This window comes from Crocodylus porosus, unplaced genomic scaffold, assembly GCF_001723895.1.
Source record: "Crocodylus porosus isolate Cpor-Errol unplaced genomic scaffold, CroPor_comp1, whole genome shotgun sequence".
Classification (NCBI taxonomy): Eukaryota; Metazoa; Chordata; order Crocodylia; family Crocodylidae; genus Crocodylus; species Crocodylus porosus.
In genome coordinates, this window is record NW_017728931.1 from 61,139,323 (window position 1) to 61,161,820 (window position 22,498).

Sequence of the window (22,498 nt, forward strand, 5' to 3'; positions counted from 1 at the left end):
ATATGCATTAAATATGTACACCGAGAGAGAGGGTGCAGAGGAACTGGCCCTCTGTAAATTCACCCGCTAGCTTGCCACATAGACTTTACCATCTAGGTAAGGTTTCATTCTTGATTAGCTGTTGCCACTCCTCCTGAAGATTTAACTAGTCCATACTGATATTTAACTTTGTCTTTGGTGCTAGCAGGAGACCTGATTGATTTTGGGGAAAGATGCAGCTGGGGTAGGAAGAGGGTTGGGAGGAGCCTAACGTATTCCAAAAAGGAACTTTTTTGAGAGTACTGGTCATAGAATCATAGAAAATGAGGGTTGGAAGGGACCTCAGGAGGTCATCTAGTCCAGCCCCCTGCTCAAAGTGGGACCATCCCTAACTAGATCATTCCAGCCAAAGCTTTGTCTAGCCAGGTCTTGAAAACCACCAATGCTGGAGCTTCCACCACCTCTCTGGGTAACCTGTTCCAGTGTTTTACTACCCTCCTAGTGAGAAAATTCTTCCTAATATCTAACCTCAACTTCCCTTGCTGCACCTTGAGACAACTGCTCCTTTTTCTGCCATCTGCCACCACTGAGACGAGTCTAGCTCCACCCCCCATATTCTGTTCTGTTACTATGTGAATTGCACGGCTCAACTCTCTATTCTCCTTAGTTTTGCCATCTTTGGGTGCCCTTTCCTTTGAAGGCATATATGCTCAAGTAGTCAAATTCAATCTGTATTTAAGGTGTGCGCCAGTATTTATTGACAATGTCAAGCTCTTGCATAACACTTTGACTCTCAGAAACAGCTGTATTGCCCAGGTAGCTAAGAGATTCTTTTCCCTTTTTCCTGATGGTGACCTGGCCTCAGTTTATTCTTTCTCTTTTCACCTGGACCACATCCATGCGCAAAGGGTTCAGTACTTAAGAAGTCATACAGAATGTTGCAATGCATGTCAGCAAGGCAGGCTACTGTAAGCACATCAGCCCTGTTCTTTTTTCTCTACATGGGCATCCAAAGGTCTCAATTTTTTACTTCAAGGTGCAGGTGCTTCATACTTTGGGTGATTTTTAAAAGATTGCTTAAAGCTCAGGCTTGAAAACAGTGGTTGACAACTGTGCTGCAAGACAGCTAAAACTTATCTCTGTGAAAACCAGCTTTCTTGAGAGTGCCAGGGTACAGGATGTTCTGCATTAGAAACTAAGCATTATCCTGATCCTCACCACTTTCAAGCATGAAGTACATTTCTTTGACCTTGCACTCTGATATACATACAACATGCATATTGCCAAAGTAAAACAGTTATCCAAACAAGGTCTCAGCTGAAAAAAAAGACATTTCACTATATATGTTGCTCCCAGCGAAGGCTAGGTGAGAGAATAAATGTCTGGTGAGAGATGTTAGTCGTATTGCTTTTTGTACTACTGGAAGGTGCTCGGATACTGTGATGAGCAAAGTACAAACTACAGAGTAGACTAAGTTATGTCAAGCTCACAGTACATGAAATTTTACTGTTCAGAGGTACATTGCTATAACCAATATATTACCAAGTCCTTACAGGAAGAATCATATTTAAGCAAAAACTTTTAAGAAGCATTACAGCAGTAAAGTAGTCAGTTCCTCACTGTGTCTTACTGGTATCCAAGAGACATGTAAAGGAGTTTTTGTGTTTTCTTCTTTTTTGTTTGATGACACATTTCCTGGTTGTTTTAACATCCTTTTTAGTTCCCTTTGAATTTGAAAATGGAAGGCCATGAATGATAAGAGCTTCCTCTGCCTCCCTCCCCTAACCACCTGCACAAAGGAAGTTCATGCAGCCCTAACCTAAAGTAATAAGAGACTTAATTCTGTTATTCATCAGTTTAGAAAGAGTGTGGCTTCACCGAGCAACATGTGACCTGCTTCTGTCTCCTTTCATTTGTTTCTTACCTATATTTACCAAAGCCTTGAGTTAAGTGGGGAAGCAGGTGACCTTGAAGCGCAAGCAGGAAGGGGCAACAGGGGAAAACCTTCATTCTTCCTGAGAAAATAGGGCAATTGGCTAGTTACCTCAAATGTCTGTACATGAAAATGCACGGAGTCTGGGAAACAAGCAGCCAGAATTGGAAGTCCTCTCGCAGTCTTAGAACTGTCATGATTGGAATAACAGACTTGGTGGAATAGCTCACAACATTGAGGTACTGTCACAGACGGCTATAAATTGTTCAGGAAGGACGGACAGGAGAAAAGAGGTAGAATTATGCTTTATATAGAAGAGCCATATGATTGCTCAGGGTTCCAGTATGAAACTGGAGATAAGCCTGTTAAAAGCATCAGGGTTAGGGTCAGAGGGGTTAGTGAAAAGGATGATGTTGTGGTACATATCTGCTATAGATGGAGATCTACCTAAATCACGGTGAGACAAAGGGTTTTTCATGGCCTGCTTGCAGCATGCAGAACTGATTTCACAGGCATTACATGCTGCCCCCACCCCAGAGAGGCTGGTGGGGAGGAGGGACAAAGGGGCAATTGCCTTCTCTGTTGCCCTTCATGCCACCCTACCAGCCAGTTCTTTCCCCCTCCTGGCAGCAAGGACCACTGGCTCCCAGTAGGGAACCAGCATTTTATTTTTATTAAGGGTTTTTTGTTGTTGATTTGGTGGACAATCCTGGATTTTACCATTTCCACAAAACTGTGAATTAAGTCCTTAGCTATAGACTACCAGACCCACGATGATGAGGTGAATGAAGCCTTCTTCGAACAGATAGTGGAAGTTTCTCGATCACAGGTCCTGGTTCTCATGGAAAACTCTAATAACCCAACCCTGACATCTGCTGGGAGGGCAGTACAGCAATGCACAGGCTATCCAGGAAGTTTTTGGACAGTGTTGGGGACAACTTCCTGGAGCAACTGTTGCGGGGGGGGCAGCTAGGGACCATGCTCTTCTTGACCTGCTGCTCACAACCAGCGAAGAATTGGTAGGGGATATAGAAGTGGATGGCAAATTGAGCAGCAGCAACCACAAGATGATTTGAGTTCAGGATTTTGAGGAAAAGGAAGAAAGGAGAGTAGTAGAGTAAGGACCCAACCCTGGACATCAGAAAATCAGACTTTGACTCACTCAGGGAATTGATGGGCAGGATGCCCTGGAAAGCCAGTCTGAGGTGGGGAAAGGAGTTCAGGACAGCTGGCTGAACTTTAAAAAATCCTTACTAAGAGTCCACGAACAAACCATCCTGATGTGCAGGAAGACTAGCAAGTATGGCAGAAGACCAGCTTGGTTTACAAGGAAAATTTTCAGTGAGCTAAAACACAAAAAGGAAAGCTTACAAGAAGCAGAAACTTGGACAAATGACTAAGGAGTAGAAGAGTATTGTTTGTGCATGCAGGGATGAAATGCTCGGGCTTGCAGCCAGCAAGGAACATGAAGGATATCAAGAAGGGTTTCCACAAATAAGTTGGTGACAAAAGGAAGATCAAGGAAAGTGTTGATCCCTTGCAGAAGTTTTCAACCTTTGTAGAGGACTGTACCCCTTCTGGATACACTTCTGGTGGGGGGAGTGGCGGCAACAGGACATGGGGGCGGGGGGGGCCTTACATGTGGCAGCGACGAAGGGTAGTGGATGGCAGGCAGCACATGCGATCTCCCCCTTGCCACGTCTGGCCAGCTGGGTGGTGCTTGTGCAGCCTTCAGAGGGGAGCCACTGTGCTTATTCCCTCTCTTTCCCCTGCCGCCTCCCCCACAATCCCTGCTTCTGGGAGGCAGTTGTGCAGGGTGGTGCATGGCAGTGCTTTATCCCCACCCACACATATTCTCTAGGCCCTTTCCAGGTACCCCCAGGGGTATGCGTACGCCTTGTTGACAACCCCTGCCTTACTCAATGGGGGAGACCATCTAAAAACAGGTTATGTGTAAAAGGCTGAAGTACTCAATCCTTTTTTTTAATTCAGTTTTCACAGGCATGGTCAGCTCCCAGACTACTGGCAGCACTGTTTGGGGAGGAGGTGAGCAGCCAACAGCGGCAAAGGAACAGGTTAGGGAATGTTTAGAAAAGTTGGATGTGTACAAATCCATGATGCACCCCAAGGGTGTTGAGGGAGTTGCGCAGTGTAGTTGCGGAGCCAATGGTCATTATCTTTGAAAACTTGTGGTAATTTGGAGAGGTCCCAGATGATTGGAAAAAGGCAAATAATAGTAATAATAGTGTCCATCTGTAAGAAAGTGAAGATGGAGGATCCAGGGAACTACAGACTGGTCAGCCTCATCTCAGTCCTGGAAAAATCATGAAACAGGCCCTCAAGGAATCCTCTAAGCATGTGGAAGAAGGATGTGATTAGGAACAGTCAACATGGATTCACCAAGGACAAGTGATGCCTGACCAACTTTGATGGCCTTCTATGGTGAGATAACTGGTTTTGTGGATGTGATCACAGAGCAATCAATGTGATATACCTTGACTTTAGCAAGGTTTTTGGTACAGTCTCCCACAACATTCTCAGTGTCCAGTTGGCATCCAGTATCAAGTGGAGTGCCCCAGGAGTCAGGTCTGGGGCTAGTTTTGTTCCATATCTTCATCAACAACCTGGAAGATGAGATGGGGATGCACCCTCGGCAAGTTTGCAATGACACCAACCTGGAGAGAGTAATGGATACACCGGAGGGTAGGGCTAGAATTCGGAGAGACCTTGACAAATTAGAGGATTGGACCAAAAGAAATCACATGATAAGGACAAGTGCAGGTCCTGCACTTGGGACAGAACAATCCCATGCACCGAAACAGCCTGGGGACCAACTGGCTAACCAGCAGATCTGCAGAAAAGGACCTGGGGATTACAGTGGACAGTAAGCTGAGTATGAGCCAGGAAGGCATTCCCTTGGGGATGGAGTATGCTGGGCTGCACTAGTAGGAGCATTGCAAGCAGATTGAGGAAAGTGATTATTTTCCTCTATTCTGCACTGATAAGGCCATATCTGAAGTATTGTGTCCAGTTTTGGGCTCCTCACTACTGAAAGGATGTGGAAAATTTGGACGGAGTCCAGCAGAGGGCAGTGAAAATGGTTAGGGGGCTGGGGAACAGGGTTTAGTTTGGAGAAGAGAAAACTAAAGGGGAATTAAATCCCAGCCTTCAACTACTTGAAAGGTGGTTACCAAGAGAATGGAGAGAGACTGTTCTCAGTGATGGCAGATGACAGAACAAGGAGCAATGGCATTGTAGCAAGGGAAGTTGAGGTTAGATATGAGGAAAAACTCACAAGGAGAGTAGTAAAACACTGGACCAGGCTGCCTAGAGCGGTGATGAAATCTGCATCCTTGGAGGTTTTTAAGACTAGACAAAGCCTTGGCTAGGGTAATATAGTTGGGGGTGATCATGCTTTGAGCAGGAGATTGGACTGATGACCTCCTCATGTCCCCTCCAACCCTAATTTTCTATAAATCTGTGATTTACTTGAGGACACTCCCTTGGGGATGGAGTATATTACTAGTCCAGTACACATACGGGGCAAAGAAAAGATAATGTTGTGGAGACCTTCAGTAGTACAGATCCACCCTCATTGTGTTGTAAATATATTGCCATATCTGTTGTTCTGAGACGCAGGGGTTGGGAGGGTTCCCAACCAGTCTCTTGCCTGCTGCTGCTCTTGCTTTTCAGGCTGTTTGGGTCAGGGTGTTCTCAGAAGCAGTTTATTGTAAGCAGCCTCCTGGAGCTTGGGTGCAACCCAGAAAGGAAGACTTGAATTTGTGTTGGTGGCAAAAGCTCATAAAAGTTTGTCTTTGAGGACAGCAACTAGTGGGTCTGAATAGCAATCAGCCCAGCTCAGCAAAGCTGCCTAGACAAGGTAAACAATAGGGCTGTGCGCAGCTTCAATTACTGATTCGATTCAGAGAAGATTCAGCCTGACTTGGCGGCTAAATATTCAAATTGAATTGGGAGACCCATTAATCTCCCCAAATCAAATTGGAAGCCTCTGATTTGGTTCGGAGAGATTTAGCAATTCAGCCATAGACACAGCTTGTTACGGTTTTTTTCCATGTACCTTGAGGTACCAGGCGCAACTCATAAACGCTGAGATGGTGGGACGGATGGAGCATCCTATGGGAGTGCGGGGGATTCCCCTGCATACTCGACAACAGACCCAGAAGTGGACCAGAAGTACTTCCAGTCCACTGCCGAGCGTGCACGGGACCTACCCACCCGCATGCCATCCGCTCCACCATCTTGGCATTCCTGAGCCACACCTGGTACCTCAAGATATGTACAAAAAACAAAGCTGTGTCTATGGCTGAATCGCTGATTCTGTGAACTGGCATCGAATCTTCAGATTCAGCTGTATCAAATCAGGATGGTGATCCAAATTGGCGAGTTGAATTGCTGTCCCCTGAATCGGGGCTGAATCGGAATTAAGTACTGCCCACTTCGCGCATTCCTAGCAAACAACTCATTATGTGCACAGGCACCTACTCCCTGCAAGTCACTAGAAAAGGGCACATCTTGCACCCTTGTATTTGTCACCAAATTTAACAGTTTGAAATCTTTGTTTTCTTGCAAATTTATGCATTTTTCTTGTTGCACAAATATATCATCATAACACAGTGATTCTCAACTAGGGTGCCACAACACTCGGGGTGCATTGAGATCTTTTCAAGGGTGCCATGGGGTGCCACACAACGGCACTGTTATGTGTACAAACGATCCACAACATAAATCCAAAGTTTTCAAAGAGGAATCCATAGTGTAAAAAAACATTCTGATCTTTTGTGATCTTTCTGAGTTCTTTGCAACAGAAAATTCCTCTGTTGTTTTTCCATGGTCAAAAAACAAGTGAAAAGTAAGAACTTACATTTTCTAAACGGTGTCTTGAGTCTAATGAAGGTGATCTTGAGCCTGAAAAGGTTAAGAATCACTGCCACGAGTTAAACAAATAGTCACTGTGCTATTAATGCTATAGGGGCAACATTCATCCATCCCAATAATAGATATTTCTGCCTGTGTTGAAGAGTGGCAAATGTTCAACTCACTTTCCAGCCCAGCAGTTAAGATGGGGATTTAAATTGCTCTGCTTTGGCACTGAAGGAATGCTACTATAGCAACGCTGACTGGTTTGTATTCTGTATCTTGGCTAATATTAAATGTATATTTAATATCATGAATAGACCTGTATTTTTAAGCAGTCCTCGACTTAAAACATTTTGAGTTACGATGTTTCTCACTTACAGCCTTTATAAATTGATGCCATTTCCACTTTATGATGCAAGTTTTGACTTTACAATGCTTGATCTGACACAGCACCACACTAGCGAACAAGTTTGCTGCATCATCCATTTCCCTGGAGGACATCTGTCCAAATTTCCTTGGACACTTTCTTTAAGAAAGCAGACAAGACTCCTGAGAAGACTCCACCCAAGAGCGCTTCAAAAAGTGCAGCGAAGTCCCTTCAAAGAAGGCCTTCCAAATCAATATGATTGCTATTTACACTATAAATACATTAATGTAGCTATATTACTCATGTATAATTGATTGTACAAAATTCTGGGATATTTTTGGTGAAGATAGGGTATTGGGCCTTGGTTTAGGAACAAATCCCACATTTATAACATTGTTTCCTACGGGAAAATCGGTTCAAAGTTAGTTTCAGCTTAAGACACGGTTTTCAGGAACCAGTTGTGTCATATGTCTGAGGACAGCCTGTTCCTGAATTTAAACACTACTTTGAATTTAAGATGACTCCCCATTCCCCCCCTCCCAATAATTAGATTCTATACATATTATAACAAAACTTAAATTTTCTAGTTTTCCTATATATAGAATTGAAATATTGGGGGGGCTTATTTTAAATTCATCCTCCTGACTACTGCAGTGGGGAAAGCACTGGTATGGGAGTAGGCAGCCTAAGCCTGCCCCTTGTTTCTTCCCCACCACCTGGTGTCTCCCTCTTCCTGCTAGCTGCCTTCCCCACTTGCACTGCTTACTCTACGCAGAGGCTCTGGCCTCAGCTTCAACCTGAGGCATGGAGCACATGGTGGCTCTGGCCCCAGCCTGGCAGCAGCAGCAACTCAAATCCCTGGCCGAGGCTGGGCCTGGAACCAGAGCTAGAGCCACAGCAGCTCCTCTGTCATTGTGTTATCTCCCCCATGGTCTTCCCTCCTCGCCACCCCCCAACTCTAGCACTACTCACTCTCCCCTGTGCTTTGCCCAGCCCCTCCTGCACTGTACTGTCTCCACTGAGTCTCTCCCCTGCCATGTGAGACACCACAGCCCTGGTCAGACAGCAGCTCTAGCCTTGGCATGGCCTGTACTTGAATTCAAGATGAGGCTTTTTTCCCCTCTTGTTGAATGTGGGGGGAACCTTGTCTTGGATTTGAATATATATAATAATAAGTTATGAATTCAACAAGAACAGGCTAAACATGCAGTAAGTGTGCAACATGGACATAACACTATTAGTAACTAACACTTCCATTTTCACGCAGCCTTTATAATGCATTAATTGTCTTATATTTAACAGATTTTTATTTTTTTGGTCTGGGAATTCCCCAACTTCTGTTTTATTTAGCCCCTTATAAAGATATTGCCATGTTCATGATATTTTAAACCAATTAAAAAATGTTAAATGAATTATCAGGCCGTGCTTAATAACAGGATAACTTTAAACTGTTTAGTAAGTTGAAAACTTAAATAAAAGTTGGCAATTGCTAGTGAGGAATAGAAACATAAAATCCCCTTTCCCTCTGTACCTTAAGGTTTCAAACATCATCTAAATATATATATTTATTTACAAAAAAATGAGAGGGGGTTTATTTAGCAAAGAATTACATCCAGTACCTTCTCCTTTCATGCACATCAGAAAGCAAAATAAGATACAAGGTGGGTAGCCACTTTAATTTTACTTTAGCCTAATCACTTGATTGCATTTCAAATATAACTTTTTAGCAAATCTAGTGGTTTCCTGGCTTTTTAAAGAAATGGAGAAGTTCATGTTAAAAGGCTTGTACTGTATTGTGCTGTTTGTTTTGTTCACAAGGTATATACCTCCTATTCAACCACCTGATTCTCTTCTTTCCTTCCTCAGATAGTTTTGTACAAATGTACACTGCAAGTTGCAAGGCTCTTTAGTCATAGTGTAGGTTGTATATGAGGCTTCCTATTTTAATCACACTTTACTAATGAATGTAAATAAATAAAAAGTTTTTTCTCTTGTATTTTCAGAAGAGACAGAGAAGGAAGGAAAAGAAAAGGATCATGATAAAGAAGGCGAAAAGGAAGATCATAAAGAAGAAGAGAAACATTCAGAAAAAAGTATGTAGACTCAAACTTTTATGAGCATTGACAAATAGTTTAGATGGTCATGCAGTTAATTAAAAAAAAAAATGTAAGAAGTACCGCAGTCAAAAAAACAAGATGTACTATATGCAAAGAATGTAGAGGAGACAAAAAACTATGGAATACATTGGTCAGGCTTTTACTAAATCAATTTTTGTTTCATATGCTAAATTGACTCCCTTAATCCTAATTTTCTCTCTTTGTACAAAGCTCAGTTTTCCCTCCTCTCTTGGTGTTTATACAAATCAATTACCTGTAGATCGGGGTGGGCAGTTATTTCAATTGGTGGGCCACTTAAAGAGTTTTGGTGAGCTGTCGAGGGCCATACACGCAGTCTTTCAAAAGTTACTTTAACAAACTATAGATAAAAGACAAGCATACTAAAAATAAAACATTTACTACAGCACATTTTAGTTTTTATTTCAAAAAATAGTTTTTGTCATTATAGGTTTCCCTCAGTTTATGCAGTACGTGCCACATAAATTGAATTTGCATAATGCAAACCTACTTCATAATGTAAGAAATAGGGATAGGTCCTGCTGTCAGTTTCTCCTGGGGCTGGCTGGGGTGAGTGCAGACAAGCAGAACCCCAGGTGGTGTGGGGCACAGCACTCACCCCAGCCTCAGCTGCAGTGGCCCTGGGAGCTGCCAGCACCCACTGGGCTGCACCGTACCCCAAGCCCCCCAGGGCTCTGCCTGTCCCCACTCACCTCAGTTCCTGCTGCAGCTGTCCTGGGAGCGGCCAGTGCCTGCTACGTGTAGCTGCTGGGCTGCACCGTGCCCTGGTGCAGGCAGCTGGTACGAGCAGCTCCCAGGGCCGCTGCAGCCAGGGCTAGAGTGGAGATGGGCAGAGCATCAGGAAGAGCCTGGAGCCCTTGAGCCTGCAGCAGCCGCTGGCCCCAGCTTATTCTCATCTGGCTGCAGGTGGCTTCTACCCCTGCTGTAGCCCTCGGAGCATCCACCGCTCCCAGGGCTGCAGCAGGGATGGGCAGCCGCTTGCAGCCAGACAAGAGCAGGCTGGGACCAGCCCAAGGGTCTGCAGCAGCTGCTGGTCCAAGTCTTCAGCAGCTGCCAGCCCATTCCTGCTGTCATCCAGCTGCAGGTGGCTACCTGCCCCTGCTGCAGCCTGGGGGTCGGGGGCTGTGCCATGCCCCAAACCCCTCGATGCACCAAAGCCCAGCAGCTACAAGCAGGTGATATCCACTGCTCCTAGGGCTGCATCTACAGCCATGGGCAGCCGCCTGCAGCCAGATGAGAGCAGCATGGAGACAGTGGCTGCTGCAGGCTCAAGGGCTCCAGGCTCTTCCCGGCACTGCCTGTCTCCACCTCAGCCCTGGCTGCAGCAGCCTGCAGAGCTGCCGGCACCAGCTGCCTGCACCAGGGCACGGTGCAGCCCGGCAGCTACAGAGAGCTGGCATCAGCTGCTCCCAAACAGCTGCAGCAGAAGCTGGGGTAAGTGGGGGCAGGCAGAGCCCTGGGGTGTTCAGGGGACAGTGCAATGCAGTAGCTTTTAGGAGCTCCTGGAGCTGCTGCAGCCGGGGCTGGGGTGAGTGCCATGTCCTGTACTACGGGGCTCCTTTTTTTTGCTTCCACACTCACCCCAGCTGGCTGTGGGAGAAGTCGACAGGGGAACCTGTCTCTATTTCTTACATTACTGTGTAAAGTAGGTTTGCTTTATGTGAATTTGATTTATGTAGCATGCTCCAGGCCTATGCCAATCGCATATATGCAAATGTACCTCACATATAACGAATTTTTGGTACAAAAGGGTCATTGCATAAGAGTGAATTCACATAAATCAAATCCACGTAAATCAAGGCAAACCTGTATTTGTGTTTTTGATTAGTGTATATACAGAGAGAGGCGATTGCATAATAGCTCAAAAAAGTCTTACTGTTGTATATTTTGTGGGGGAGTGGCACAGGAAGGACAGGAGGAGGAACCACAGAAGGCAGAGGGAACCAAGCAGTACCCAGGCAGCTGCACCTCAAGCAGCCTCACCAGGAACCTGTGCATGCTGACCAGGGCTGGGTCTATCAGCAGGCACAAGCAGGAGCACAGCACAGGCAGCCCTGGGTGGGGGTGGGTAGGGCGTGGCCACCTGCAGAGTGTTACAGGGCCAGCCACAAGACAGATACAGTTAATTGTTGGGTGCCCACCCGTGAGGTGGATCCAAGCAGTTGGTGGGCTGGATCCAGTCTGTGGGCCATATTTTGCCTTCCCCTGCTCTAGATGTTTAGCATAGCCTCCCTAGTTTCTAACTGAGCCAGGCTATGTTTGTTTATGTTTACATCATTACAGGCGTTTTTCCAGGGCAGAAAGGCTGCAAAGGGACTTTTTTTGTAGGGAGTCCTGCCACTCTCCATCTTTGTGTACAGGTGTCAGTGAATTTCCTCTGTCTTAGTTTAAGTTGTTTTCCTTCATCCAAGAAATGGTGCCATAAGTTTCCAAATTAGCAGTGATCATTAAGATCAAGTCATTCAGTCAGAGTTTGGAGGTGCCTGCATAAAACTTGTTTGGAGCCTATAAGGGCTCATACTCAAGTAGATGGGATAAAAGGCAAAAGTTTTTTGGCTAATGGATTTTTAGGGAAAGGTATTTTTCAGAAGTTACATTATTAATTTTAGGAGAGTGCTTGAGAAATGAGGGAAGGCTGGTTTTAAAGAAGCAAGCACAAAGGGGAGAATGGTGCTAGAATGATCTTCCTATTTAAAGAACAATTTGAAAAGTTCTGAGTATTCAGGATGGCCAGGCATGTTCTTCTTACTTTATTTTAATTTACCAAGGAGTGGTGTACTTCTCAGAATGTTAAAGGTTAAAAGGTTGCTTTTTTAGTTTCACAGTTGTTTGGGGCTGGAAGGGACCTTACAGATCATTGGGTCCAGCCCTCCTGTACTTGGGCAGGAAAGCCTGGTGGGTCAGATGACCCCAGCAAGATGGGTATCAGGACGCTTTTCAAAGATTGCCAGGGTTGGGTGGCTGTTCCAAACAGGGTCTTCTGGGGGGCCCTGTTCCAAACCCTTGGTACTCAACTTGTAAAGAATTTTTTTCTTATGTCTAGTCTGAAGCAATCCTCAATCAGCTTGTGCCCATTATTTCTAGTCCTCTCCATGGGGGATGGGGGTCTTGGTGAAAAGTTGCTCCCCTAGGCCCTGATGGACACCCTTGGTGTACTTACAGGCGGCCACCAAGTCCCCTCTGAGTCTTCTCTTCTCCAGGCTGACTAGTCCCAAGTCTTTCAGCCTTTCCTTGTATGACCTGGTCTCTAGGCCTCTAATCATGCATGTGGCCCTCCTTTGGACTCTCTCGAGGTTCTCCGCATCCTTCTTGAAGAGTGGTGCCCAGAACTGGCTGCAGAACTCCAGCTGCGGTCTCACCAAGACTGAGTAGAATGGGAGGATGACATCCTTAGCCTTGCTCGAGATGCCTCAGTAGATGCATACCAGTGTTTGATTAGCTCTGCCCACTATGGCATCGCGTTGGTGGCTCATGTTCATTTTGTTGTCTATCATGACACCTAGGTCTCATTCAGTTGTGGTGCTGGCCAAGCCTTTAAGTGTGTTGTGGATTATTTTTCCGCAGATGGAGCACTTTGCATTTCTCTGTATTAAATGACATCAGGTTGAGGTCTGCTCACTTCATTAGCCTGCCCAGGTTGGCCTGTATTGCCAGTCTCTTTGAGTGTGACGACGCTCCCCCATAGTTTGGTGTTGTCAGGAAACTCTGCCAGATTACTTGTAATACCCGAATCCAAATTGTTAATGAACATGTTGAGAAGTACTGGTCCAAGTACTGATCTCTGAGTGACGCCACTGGTCACCTTCCACCATGACGACTCAGTTCCATCAGTCAGTACTCTTTGGGTCCTACCATGGAGCCAGTTACCTAGTTACCAGACTGTGAAGTAGTCAAGGCCACTTTTTCCCAATTTGACCATGAAGACATCGTGGGAGACAAGGTCAAAGGCCTTTTTTGTAAAAGGCCTTTTTGTAATCCACGTGTATGACATCAACCTTATTTCCTTCTATGACCAGGTAACTCACTGTCTGGATAGGGAAAATGAAGTTGATCTGGCATGACCTGCCTGTAATGAAGCCCAGGATTGAGGTCAAACTGATAGGCCTGTAATTCCCAGGGTCCTCCTTTCTTAAAGATAGTCATCACATTGGCCTTCTTTCAGTCTCATGGCACTCAGGAGAGGTCCCAGAAATCTTCAAATACCTTGACCATAGCTTGCACGATTCCATCACCCAATTCTTTTAGCACTCTTGGGTATAGAGCAGGGCCAGGCAATTATTTCCAGGGGAGGGCCGGTTACGGAGTTCTGACAAGCTGTCAAGGGATGTGTGGGTAGCTCCACCCCTTGACAGATGCCCCACCCCCTAGTTGCCATCTTGTGACCGGAAGTCCCACCCCCTGACCTTTGCCCCCAGAAGTACTCCTTTCAGCAAGGGGTTTTGCCACCTCAGAACCAGAAAAATACCAAATTATATTCTAAAAAGTGGTCATCTACAGCATGCATTAATTTGATTTCAAAAAATATTTTTGTCCTCATTTACATGTGTTTGTGTAGTGTACACAGCAGTGACTTCACAGTAGCTTACAATGAAGTCTTATTCTTGTATTTTGTGAGTGTGTATAGGTTTGTGGGGGCTGCGGGTATGTGGGGTGTGGGAGGGTGGCTGGGGTTTGTGTGTGGCAGTGAGAGGGGAGGAATAGGTGCATGTGTATGGAGGGGTGTGTGGGTGGGACTCACCCTATGAACACACACACGCACACACACACACACACTCTGCTCCTATGCCTGCCAACACGCATGCACACATATGCACACCCTTACCAGCACAATTCCATGCTCTGTGGTCCAGGGATGCAGCTGGGAGCCACAGCCAGGTGGTGCTGGAGCAGGGCAAGAGCAGGAAAGCAGGGAACTGGCTGGGGATGGGCAGCTCAAGCCTGCTGAGGGCTCCCTCTGGGTCCTATTGCCTCTGGCTCCAGCCACCTTTGACAGGGAACCAGGGCAAATAAATACTAATTTACTAATTTTTTTAGGGGCTCCATGTGCCAGATAGAATGGCCTGGCAGGCCGAATGCAGGCCGTATTTTGCTAGAGCGTGTGTATCGTCTCAATACAGGGCTTTGATACAACAGCATGGGGTTGTATTTGGCTTACGAGTCTCCGAACCATTATTTAAAGCTGAGCTTTCTTCCAAGATCCCCATTCTCTTTGGATTATGAATGATTGGGCTGAAGGAAAAGAAGACTACCTGCAGAGTTTGTCGTTGATTTTAGAAGATGTGTCAGTAGTAATTGCACCATATGCTTCCAGGTGAAGTGTCAAGAAGGAAGCGTTCCAAGTCAGAGGATATGGACAGCATACATTCCAAACGCCGTCGATACATGGAAGAAGATTATGAAGCAGAACTCCAAGTAAAAATTACAGCTAGAGGGGATATTAATCAGAAGGTGCAAAAGGTACAGTAGATTTAATGCATGGACCTTGTTTGTTTTTTAATTGGATTTTGTTGTAGTCTCATATTTAGTGATAGGCTTTCTTGTTATTCAAACATAATTTCCATATTAACCTGCAAAGTACTGAAGACTAACTGGATTAGGTATACGTCGGGGGCATGTTGGTAGAACTGTTATGATGTTTTGCTAAGGGTATGAATGTATGTCTTGCTCAGGACTTGCCTGAGGCCTGCCTCAGTTGTGCAGTTTGCAGATGTATTCAGTCTGGGGTTCAAAAGTGACCAGATGTGATGTTAGCCATCTCATTCCCTCATGTGCCCTTGGTTACAGAAACTGGTGTGCCTTAACTGCACTAACCCAATGGGCTGTTACACTTGGATCAATGATTGATCTTGTTATGCACCTTACTCTGAACCAAGAGTCGATGAGTTCTAGATTCACTATATCTCCTAACTAGTTTTATTAATTCTGTTCTCTTTTCAACCCTTATTACTGAGAACCATGTCATTACTTAGGCTAGGAGCATAATTTAGATTTCTTATGGGAGAGCTAAGTTTTAGTCACTTAAACGCACAATTTCTGAGTCTCTGCCAAATGTTTAGACTGGGTCTGTTCCTCTACACGCAGTCTCACTTGCTAGTGTCATGCTTTGTTCTTTACTGGCTGGTCCATGGAGGATACTGTATTTTCTTATATACAACACCCCCAAATAAAATATGCACTTTGTTTTTGGAAGGCAGAATATGGCGGGGGGGACTTGTTTCAGAGGCACATCTGACTGCGTGCCATAGATAAGTCTTTCTGGGAACTTAGTGTCCTGGGAGTTGTGTGGCAGCAGGAAGTTCCTGATGTCAGTTCTCAGACAGACTAGCTCCTGGTCTGCCACACTTACTGGTCGCTGTTTCCAGGAGGGTTTACTCCGTTGCACAACCCCAGGTTAGGCCCCAGACCGTTGCTAGGGCAGTAGCAGGATTGTTGGTTCTTTACTGTAAGTAGTTCTTGATATACGTTTTTATAAAGAAAGTGTTGTTTCCCCATCACAAGCCTCATCAAAATAGTTCCGACTCACTTGCTGGCCAATAGTTATGGCCGTGAGAGGATTAATGTAAGACTTGTCATCTTGGCAGTTGCATCCCATATGTCTGTAGGGTTGCTTCTTTTCCAGCAAAGAAAACAGCTTCCCCATTTAACATCCCAAATTTAGGGGGGGGAGGTTGGTTTTGTGGGGAAAAGATGTGCTTTGTATGTGAGGAAAATATGCTAATGGCTACCTGTTGCTAGTTTAAGTAAATGGCCCTTAAACTTCAGGAAGGGAGGAGGGGTACCTGCTGTAGTGCTGCTGCCATAATTAAAGCAGTAGCATATCTATATTGTAGACTAGACCTAAAATAACACCTTCACTAAGGAACTTGTTTATTGAGACTGAAGGCATGTTTTTGTATTGGCAACCTTAAGGGTTCAGCTCTACCAATCAAGAATTCAGGTATTTTGTAAATGTTGCTCTTTCCCTTGATGGCCTCATTAGTTGATTCTAAATCTTGTATGGGAATCCTTAGTCCAGTGTTTTCGAAGAAGGCTTGTCACCATATTCTATGAATAGAAGGAAACAAGTAGGGTTTCTGTTTCTTCTTAAGGTTTTCTTTCTAATTTCCAGGAAACAACTGTGCTTCTTTTACACTTTCCTGGTTTGGGAAAATCTTTAGTGTTGAAAGCAATAGAACTTCTGCAGAAATTATTTTCAGTTGTATCTCTTCCAGTTCTTTGGTAGCTTTAGTTTCCACATAAGAGTACACAGAGCCATTATGCTAGAGAAAAATATTTCTAAAAGGCAAGAATTGTTAATAATAATCCTCCTACTTAAGACCTCCTACTGAGCGTCTTACATTCAATTTTTTTTAAACATCAAGGTGTTGAGTGAGAGGAATAAGGTGAGAGAGCTCTGTTTCTGTGAATACACAATACTGTGCTGCCTTCAAGCCATTATTAAGTTTTTTATCATATTGGTACTGTAGGGTTTTACACTTTTATCCTACCGTAAAAAGAGAAACTTGTTTAGCAACTAATATAGGGTCATTTATATCTGTTAAAACTCAGTATAAAATTTTTTTTCTAATAGTGCAGCTTCAAAAAATACTTAAATACCGTAACTGTTGGTGGCCAGAAAGTCTTCATTGACAAGAATCGTAGCTGCCTGTCTTTTGTACGTGACAAATTCTGATCATTCATGTTGTACATAAAAATATTCCAGCCCTCTCAAAGGCTGGTAATGTATGCTTTACATATTTTTCTAGGTAATCCAGAGATTGCTAGAAGAGAAACTTACTGCCCTGCAGGTTACTGAATTTGAAAAGGCTCTGACAGATCTGAAAACCCGAGTAGAGAAAATAGAGTGTAGCAAGAGGCATAAAACTGTGCTTACTGAACTACAGGTATATATATTCATATGTTTTAAATTGTATGGGATCTTTGCTTAAAAAAAAATAGCTTCTTGGTTAATAGGACCCCTCTATCTGTTACTAACTGAATCCATTTAACTTTTCAAATGAGAGCAACCTGATAGTTTTGCAGATGGTGAGGTGGAAAAGCCCTGAAATAATCACGCTGCTTAGACTGGAGCGAGCAAGCAATTAATCATTTAAAAAAAATCCCTTTTGACAAATTCATATTTTAGCTATTAGTAAATCAGTTTCAGTTCTGCTGACAAGCTTTCTAGATATTCTTCAAATAAATGACCTACATGAAAACCCTTTTCTTTTAATGAAGGGAGAATGGGGGCTGCATTTTGCTATATATTTAAATGAAGACCTGTGACTAGGTACTTTAATGTCCAGTTCCACTGGAGACTGAAAATTTGAAGGTTGTGACTTGTTTTAGGGGAGACATTATTTTCCCTGATGTTACTTTAAGGATGTTGATTTACCTTATGCTCTTAGTCTGAATCTTTTGATTGATTTAATTTTAATTGTTGTAAATGTTCTCTGGTCTTCTCCCCTTGCCTGTTTAGGCTAAAATTGCTAAATTGGCAAAACGTTGTGGAACAGCTGAGGAGAATTTGAAAAAAAAACAAGAAGTAAGCATTGCTCTTTCTAATTTTTCTTTAGGCCTAGTATGAATATTACCTAGGGGGAATATGAATTTCAGTATGAAGTGAATTCCCTAAAAGTACAGTAAAATATTTGCATACTGTCCATGAAGAAACTTTTCACCCTTTAATGTGCAGAAAGTGAAGAATGGTATTGCCCTGGTTTGCTTGTTCTGCTAATGGGTGTTGGCGATATATATATGTAGCGCTGTTTTCCAATTAAGTACGTTGTCTGCCATCTATTAGAATTGCGTTTGGCAGAACACTTTTGATTTCTAATAAACAGCAATTCTAAAAAGCAATGGCAGTATATAAAGAGAAAAAAAGTAAAAGGTCTGTTTGGATGTCCTGATCATATACTCATTTTTCATAGTTGGCTGCATAGCAAATTAGCTAGCCATTCAGTACACACGCATGCGAATTTGGTTCTAAAAGTTGGATGAAACAGCTTGGACATATAAAGTACAGTTTCAGATCTTGATGTTGATTTAGCTGCATCTCCCTGGTTCTATTCAGGGAGATTTAACTAAATAGCAGAAAATGCCTGTACTGCAATGTTTTAGTTGTTTATTTTTTGAGTTTTGATGCTAATATGCAACTTATTCTATTAAGCAAGATTCTAATAACTAGTGGACACTGCTACTTAGGAACTGTTGCCTATGTTAGACTACAGTAAGGTTAGAGTTTCCCTCTTTATTTTAAAGGTCAAAGGCCTGATGATTTACTTTAAGGTCCCTTTGGACACTCTGGCAATATAAGATTCCAAATTCTTATATAGCAATGAAGCAACTAGACACAGTTCCACTAGATTGTAGGATGGGGCTTTTGAGACTTCAGGTGCTTTTGACCCACCCTCCCCCTCCATCCAGGAGCAGAGTTCAGATTATTCTAAAGGGAAACATGTCCAGCCTTCCCCAGCCAGAAAATAATAGGGTTGGAGTGTTGGTGTAGCCATGTCTTTCCAGAAAAAGAAAAGGTTTTATGGTGATTATCTTTTATTGAATCAACAGTGCTTCTCAGCCAGAAAGCCATATGTCAGCAGATCCAAAAGATTGTCTCGTCCTTTCTCATCACATTTTAGGAGGAAATTAAGAAAAATGAATAAATAGGGGCAGGACAGATAGGCCTGTTTCCTGGAGTCCAGAATAAACCTTTTGAATAAGTTACCAAAGCAAAAGTTAGAGGTTGAAAGTTACATGAATTGCAGAAGAAATCTTGATTTCCCTCTGGTGGAAAACATCTGAAGGCAGGATTAATAAACAAAGTGAAGAGTCAGCATGTGGGATTAAAGGGCTTTTGGAGATCCTACAGTGTTTTTTCATCTTGTATCTGATTCTTTGGCAGTGAGAAGTAATATAAAAATGGACAAGTATAGACTATATAATCTGAAGTAAAGATCTCAAATTGACTTATGTTTCTTTGTAGAATACGCCAAACCCCCCGCCCTTTTCTCCAGGGAAAGCAGCAAGTGACACTGGAAGCACCAACAGTCTGACATATCGGTGAGGAATGAAGACACAACTGTGTCATTTTCAAATTTTCTAGAGCGTGAGTTTTTAGAAGAAGTACAATAGCAGATCTTTCTGTAAATAATTCATGGAATACCCTGATTATGCTTGTTTCAGTAGGTTTTTTTTTCTTCAAACATTTATAAATGTCCTTTCTCTCCCTCCATTGCTGTTCAAAGGTGAATGCCTGCTCTTCATTTTCTTACAGTACTCCCCGTAAGGGCTGTAGCAAATTAATTAACCTAAGCCTGGTATTGTTCAAGTTGAACAGATGAGTGTAAAGCTGAATTCAAGTAATCTTTTAAAAAATAAGTCAAAGTTTTTGTCATAAGGGAAGGCAAACTGGATAAATGTGTCAAAAATAGTGTATGAGTGTTGTATCTGTTGTGGAAGAGGCATGCTGGATTCATTTGCAGGGTAGTAGAATTTTCAAAATAGACAAATAAAAAAACTCATTGTGGCACTTCAGGACTGGGAGATCCTGATATAATTTTTTATTTAATAGAAATGCTGGCACAGTGAGACAAATGCTTGAATCCAAGAGGAACGTAGGTGACAGCACACCAGCAACTTTTCAAGCCCCCTTGAACGCAGGTAAAAACCGTCCTGGTCTCCAGAAGCATATTATACAGTGTGTTTTATATATTTAATGGAAAAAGTAAGGTTTTCATATTAGAATTTTATAGGGAAGGTGGGACTATAGTTACTCTAACATACAACATATAAAGCAGTAGCATCCTTGACTTCCCTTGAGAATTATGAAGGCGGTTCTGTAGAAAAGATATAACCATCTTCTACAAACAAGCACTTGGCTAAGCTAACTACATGTAGGATAAAGTGTTTCTTAACTTTGCCCTCAACCCTGTGACAGAAGTTACTGTGGGCCCAGGGTCTTCCTAGGCATAACTAGGCTGTAATGACAGCCTTTGTATTTTCTAAAGAACAGGCTGCTGTGCAGTTCCATGATCTGATTTTTTTTTTTTAATGTGGTTCTCATGGCATTTTACTTTTGTTTGAAGAAGGTGTGTCTAGTAACACTTTCTTGTAAATATGAGTTCAGTTTTATTATAGTTCTTCGTGTCATTTGTGTGGAGTTTTTTTGGTTGTTAGTCTTTAATGTACAAATATCTTCTGTGTAACTCTTCACAGCAAAAGTGTCATCTTCCTAGATATCTATACAGCACCTAATACAATAGGGATCATGTTCTGAGGAAATGCATGTATGTGACTACAGTTACAAAATATAAGTAGCAAAAAGAAAAGTTACAAACTGAATATAACATTTTAAAATAATTTTATAGTTATAAATGTATTATTTTGGCGTTGCATTTTTTACGTTATGGTATTGAAATGAAGCTGCTAACTTGGTACATATATTTGATTTCTTTTCTGTCTTTTTTTTTTGTAGTGTCTGCTCCTAGTTTTGCTGCTCCTCAGACAGTGGTCAGTGGACATCCCAAACCTCAGACTCCAGTGACTTCCAGTTCCTTGACAACATCTGTTCTTCCTACAGCCAGTGCAGCTACTGTTGTTGGCACAAGTCAGGTGCCCAGTGGCAACACTCAGCCTATGTCTGTCTCATTGCAGCCTTTGCCTGTAATCCTGCATGTACCTCTTACAGTGTCCTCCCAGCCTCAGCTTCTGCAAAGCCACACAGGGACTTTGGTCACTAACCAGCAATCAGGCAATGTTGAATTTATATCGGTACAAAGCCCATCTGCTGTTGGTGGTCTTGCTAAAACTCCAGTGTCTTTGGCATCAGCTAACCCAACTAAACCAAATAACAGTCCATCTGTGCCCAGCCCTGGTGTTCAGAGAAACTCTCCAGCCAGTGCTGGGTCAATAGGGACAACACTGGCAGTTCAGGCTGTTTCAACAGCAAATCCTGTCGCCCAGGCCACAAGGACTCCTTTGCCCACAGTGGGTACTTCAGGACTGTATAATCCTACCAGCAATCGAGGTCCCATACAGATGAAGATCTCTCTGTCTGCATTTGGTAATACAACTCCCACCGAACCAAGCACCATTCCCACAGCACCTAGAGTTGGTAAGCAATGCTTGAATATTTATTTGGGAATGGAAGATAGAATAACTGCATATGGGAAACATGAAGCTTTTAAACAAGCTAGAAGTCAAGTTTATTTCTATGGCAGTTGTGTTTAATTTACTGAGATAGCTCTGCTAGTTTACATTACTCTCTAAACTGCTGAAATCAAAAGTACGTTTGACCCAAATAATTGAGACCAAAAAGTGCATTTTTGGTTATTCCTGAATTTTTTAAAATAAGATGCAACATAAATTCTTGCCCTCTAAATGCTGCTCTGTTTATAATTGGATTTATATCATGTTCCTAATGAATGGAAACTCTCTGTCTGCTGCTGATAGTTGGTATTTATTTTTATATGTAAGCCAGATGCTTTACAAAGCAGTAGCACATTACAAATAAAGTAAATACTGTATTAATTCTGTTTAAAACACAGGAGTACATCTTCTACAGTATATCAGAATAAACATCAAAATCCCAAAATTTAAAAGAGCAGATAAGTTCCAAACTGTTTTTGAAGCAAAATGAAAGATTTGTTTAATAAATGGATGCTCAGTTAGAGCCTTTGAGTCTAACAAATGTTTTTATATGATATCAAACCGAAATGATTAAAATGATTTCCTAGCATCTCCAGCCATGTAATGATGCTGCTGCTGTTCCTCTGCAGTTTTAGAATCAATTTAAGTGCAGCTGCTTTAAAATGTTTCTGTGAATGGTCCTCTCTATCAAACTGAACTGGCTCCCTCTGACAAAGCAATAATATTGCATGTAACCGTTTGTAGAAAAATTGTTATCTGATATTTTTAAAAACTCAGAATTTGGCATCAGAATTAATTTTATTTCATTTAAATGCTATCTTAAGTTACATGTTATGAAGCTTCATTCATCAAGCTTACTCTTGCACATTTCATATATACCTTTCAGATCAAATCTGTTTCTTCATCCTCTACTCGGGATGAGTTTATATTATATGTGAAATAAGTGAATAGATATCTTTGTTTTTGGCTTAATTTTCTATATGCCTAAATACACGAAAAGGAAGATTTAGGGGATTTTTGCACTGGAGAGGGCTGCTGAGCTGTTCCAGAAATACACTGGGCATTTTAAGAGACCTATGA

General features: G+C 42.8%; 1 protein-coding gene across 1 annotated transcript in view; it reads left to right on the forward strand.

The window, feature by feature from the left end:
• ATF7IP (activating transcription factor 7 interacting protein) overlaps positions 1-22,498 on the forward strand; it is a 138,560-nt gene that overhangs the window by 68,472 nt on the left and 47,590 nt on the right. The window contains exons 3-9 of the mRNA XM_019543919.1: positions 9,161-9,250; positions 14,604-14,749; positions 17,038-17,175; positions 17,751-17,816; positions 19,254-19,330; positions 19,842-19,930; positions 20,745-21,493. Of these exons, the coding sequence (XP_019399464.1) occupies positions 9,161-9,250; positions 14,604-14,749; positions 17,038-17,175; positions 17,751-17,816; positions 19,254-19,330; positions 19,842-19,930; positions 20,745-21,493 (1,355 nt within the window). The remainder of the gene's footprint in view (positions 1-9,160; positions 9,251-14,603; positions 14,750-17,037; positions 17,176-17,750; positions 17,817-19,253; positions 19,331-19,841; positions 19,931-20,744; positions 21,494-22,498) is intronic.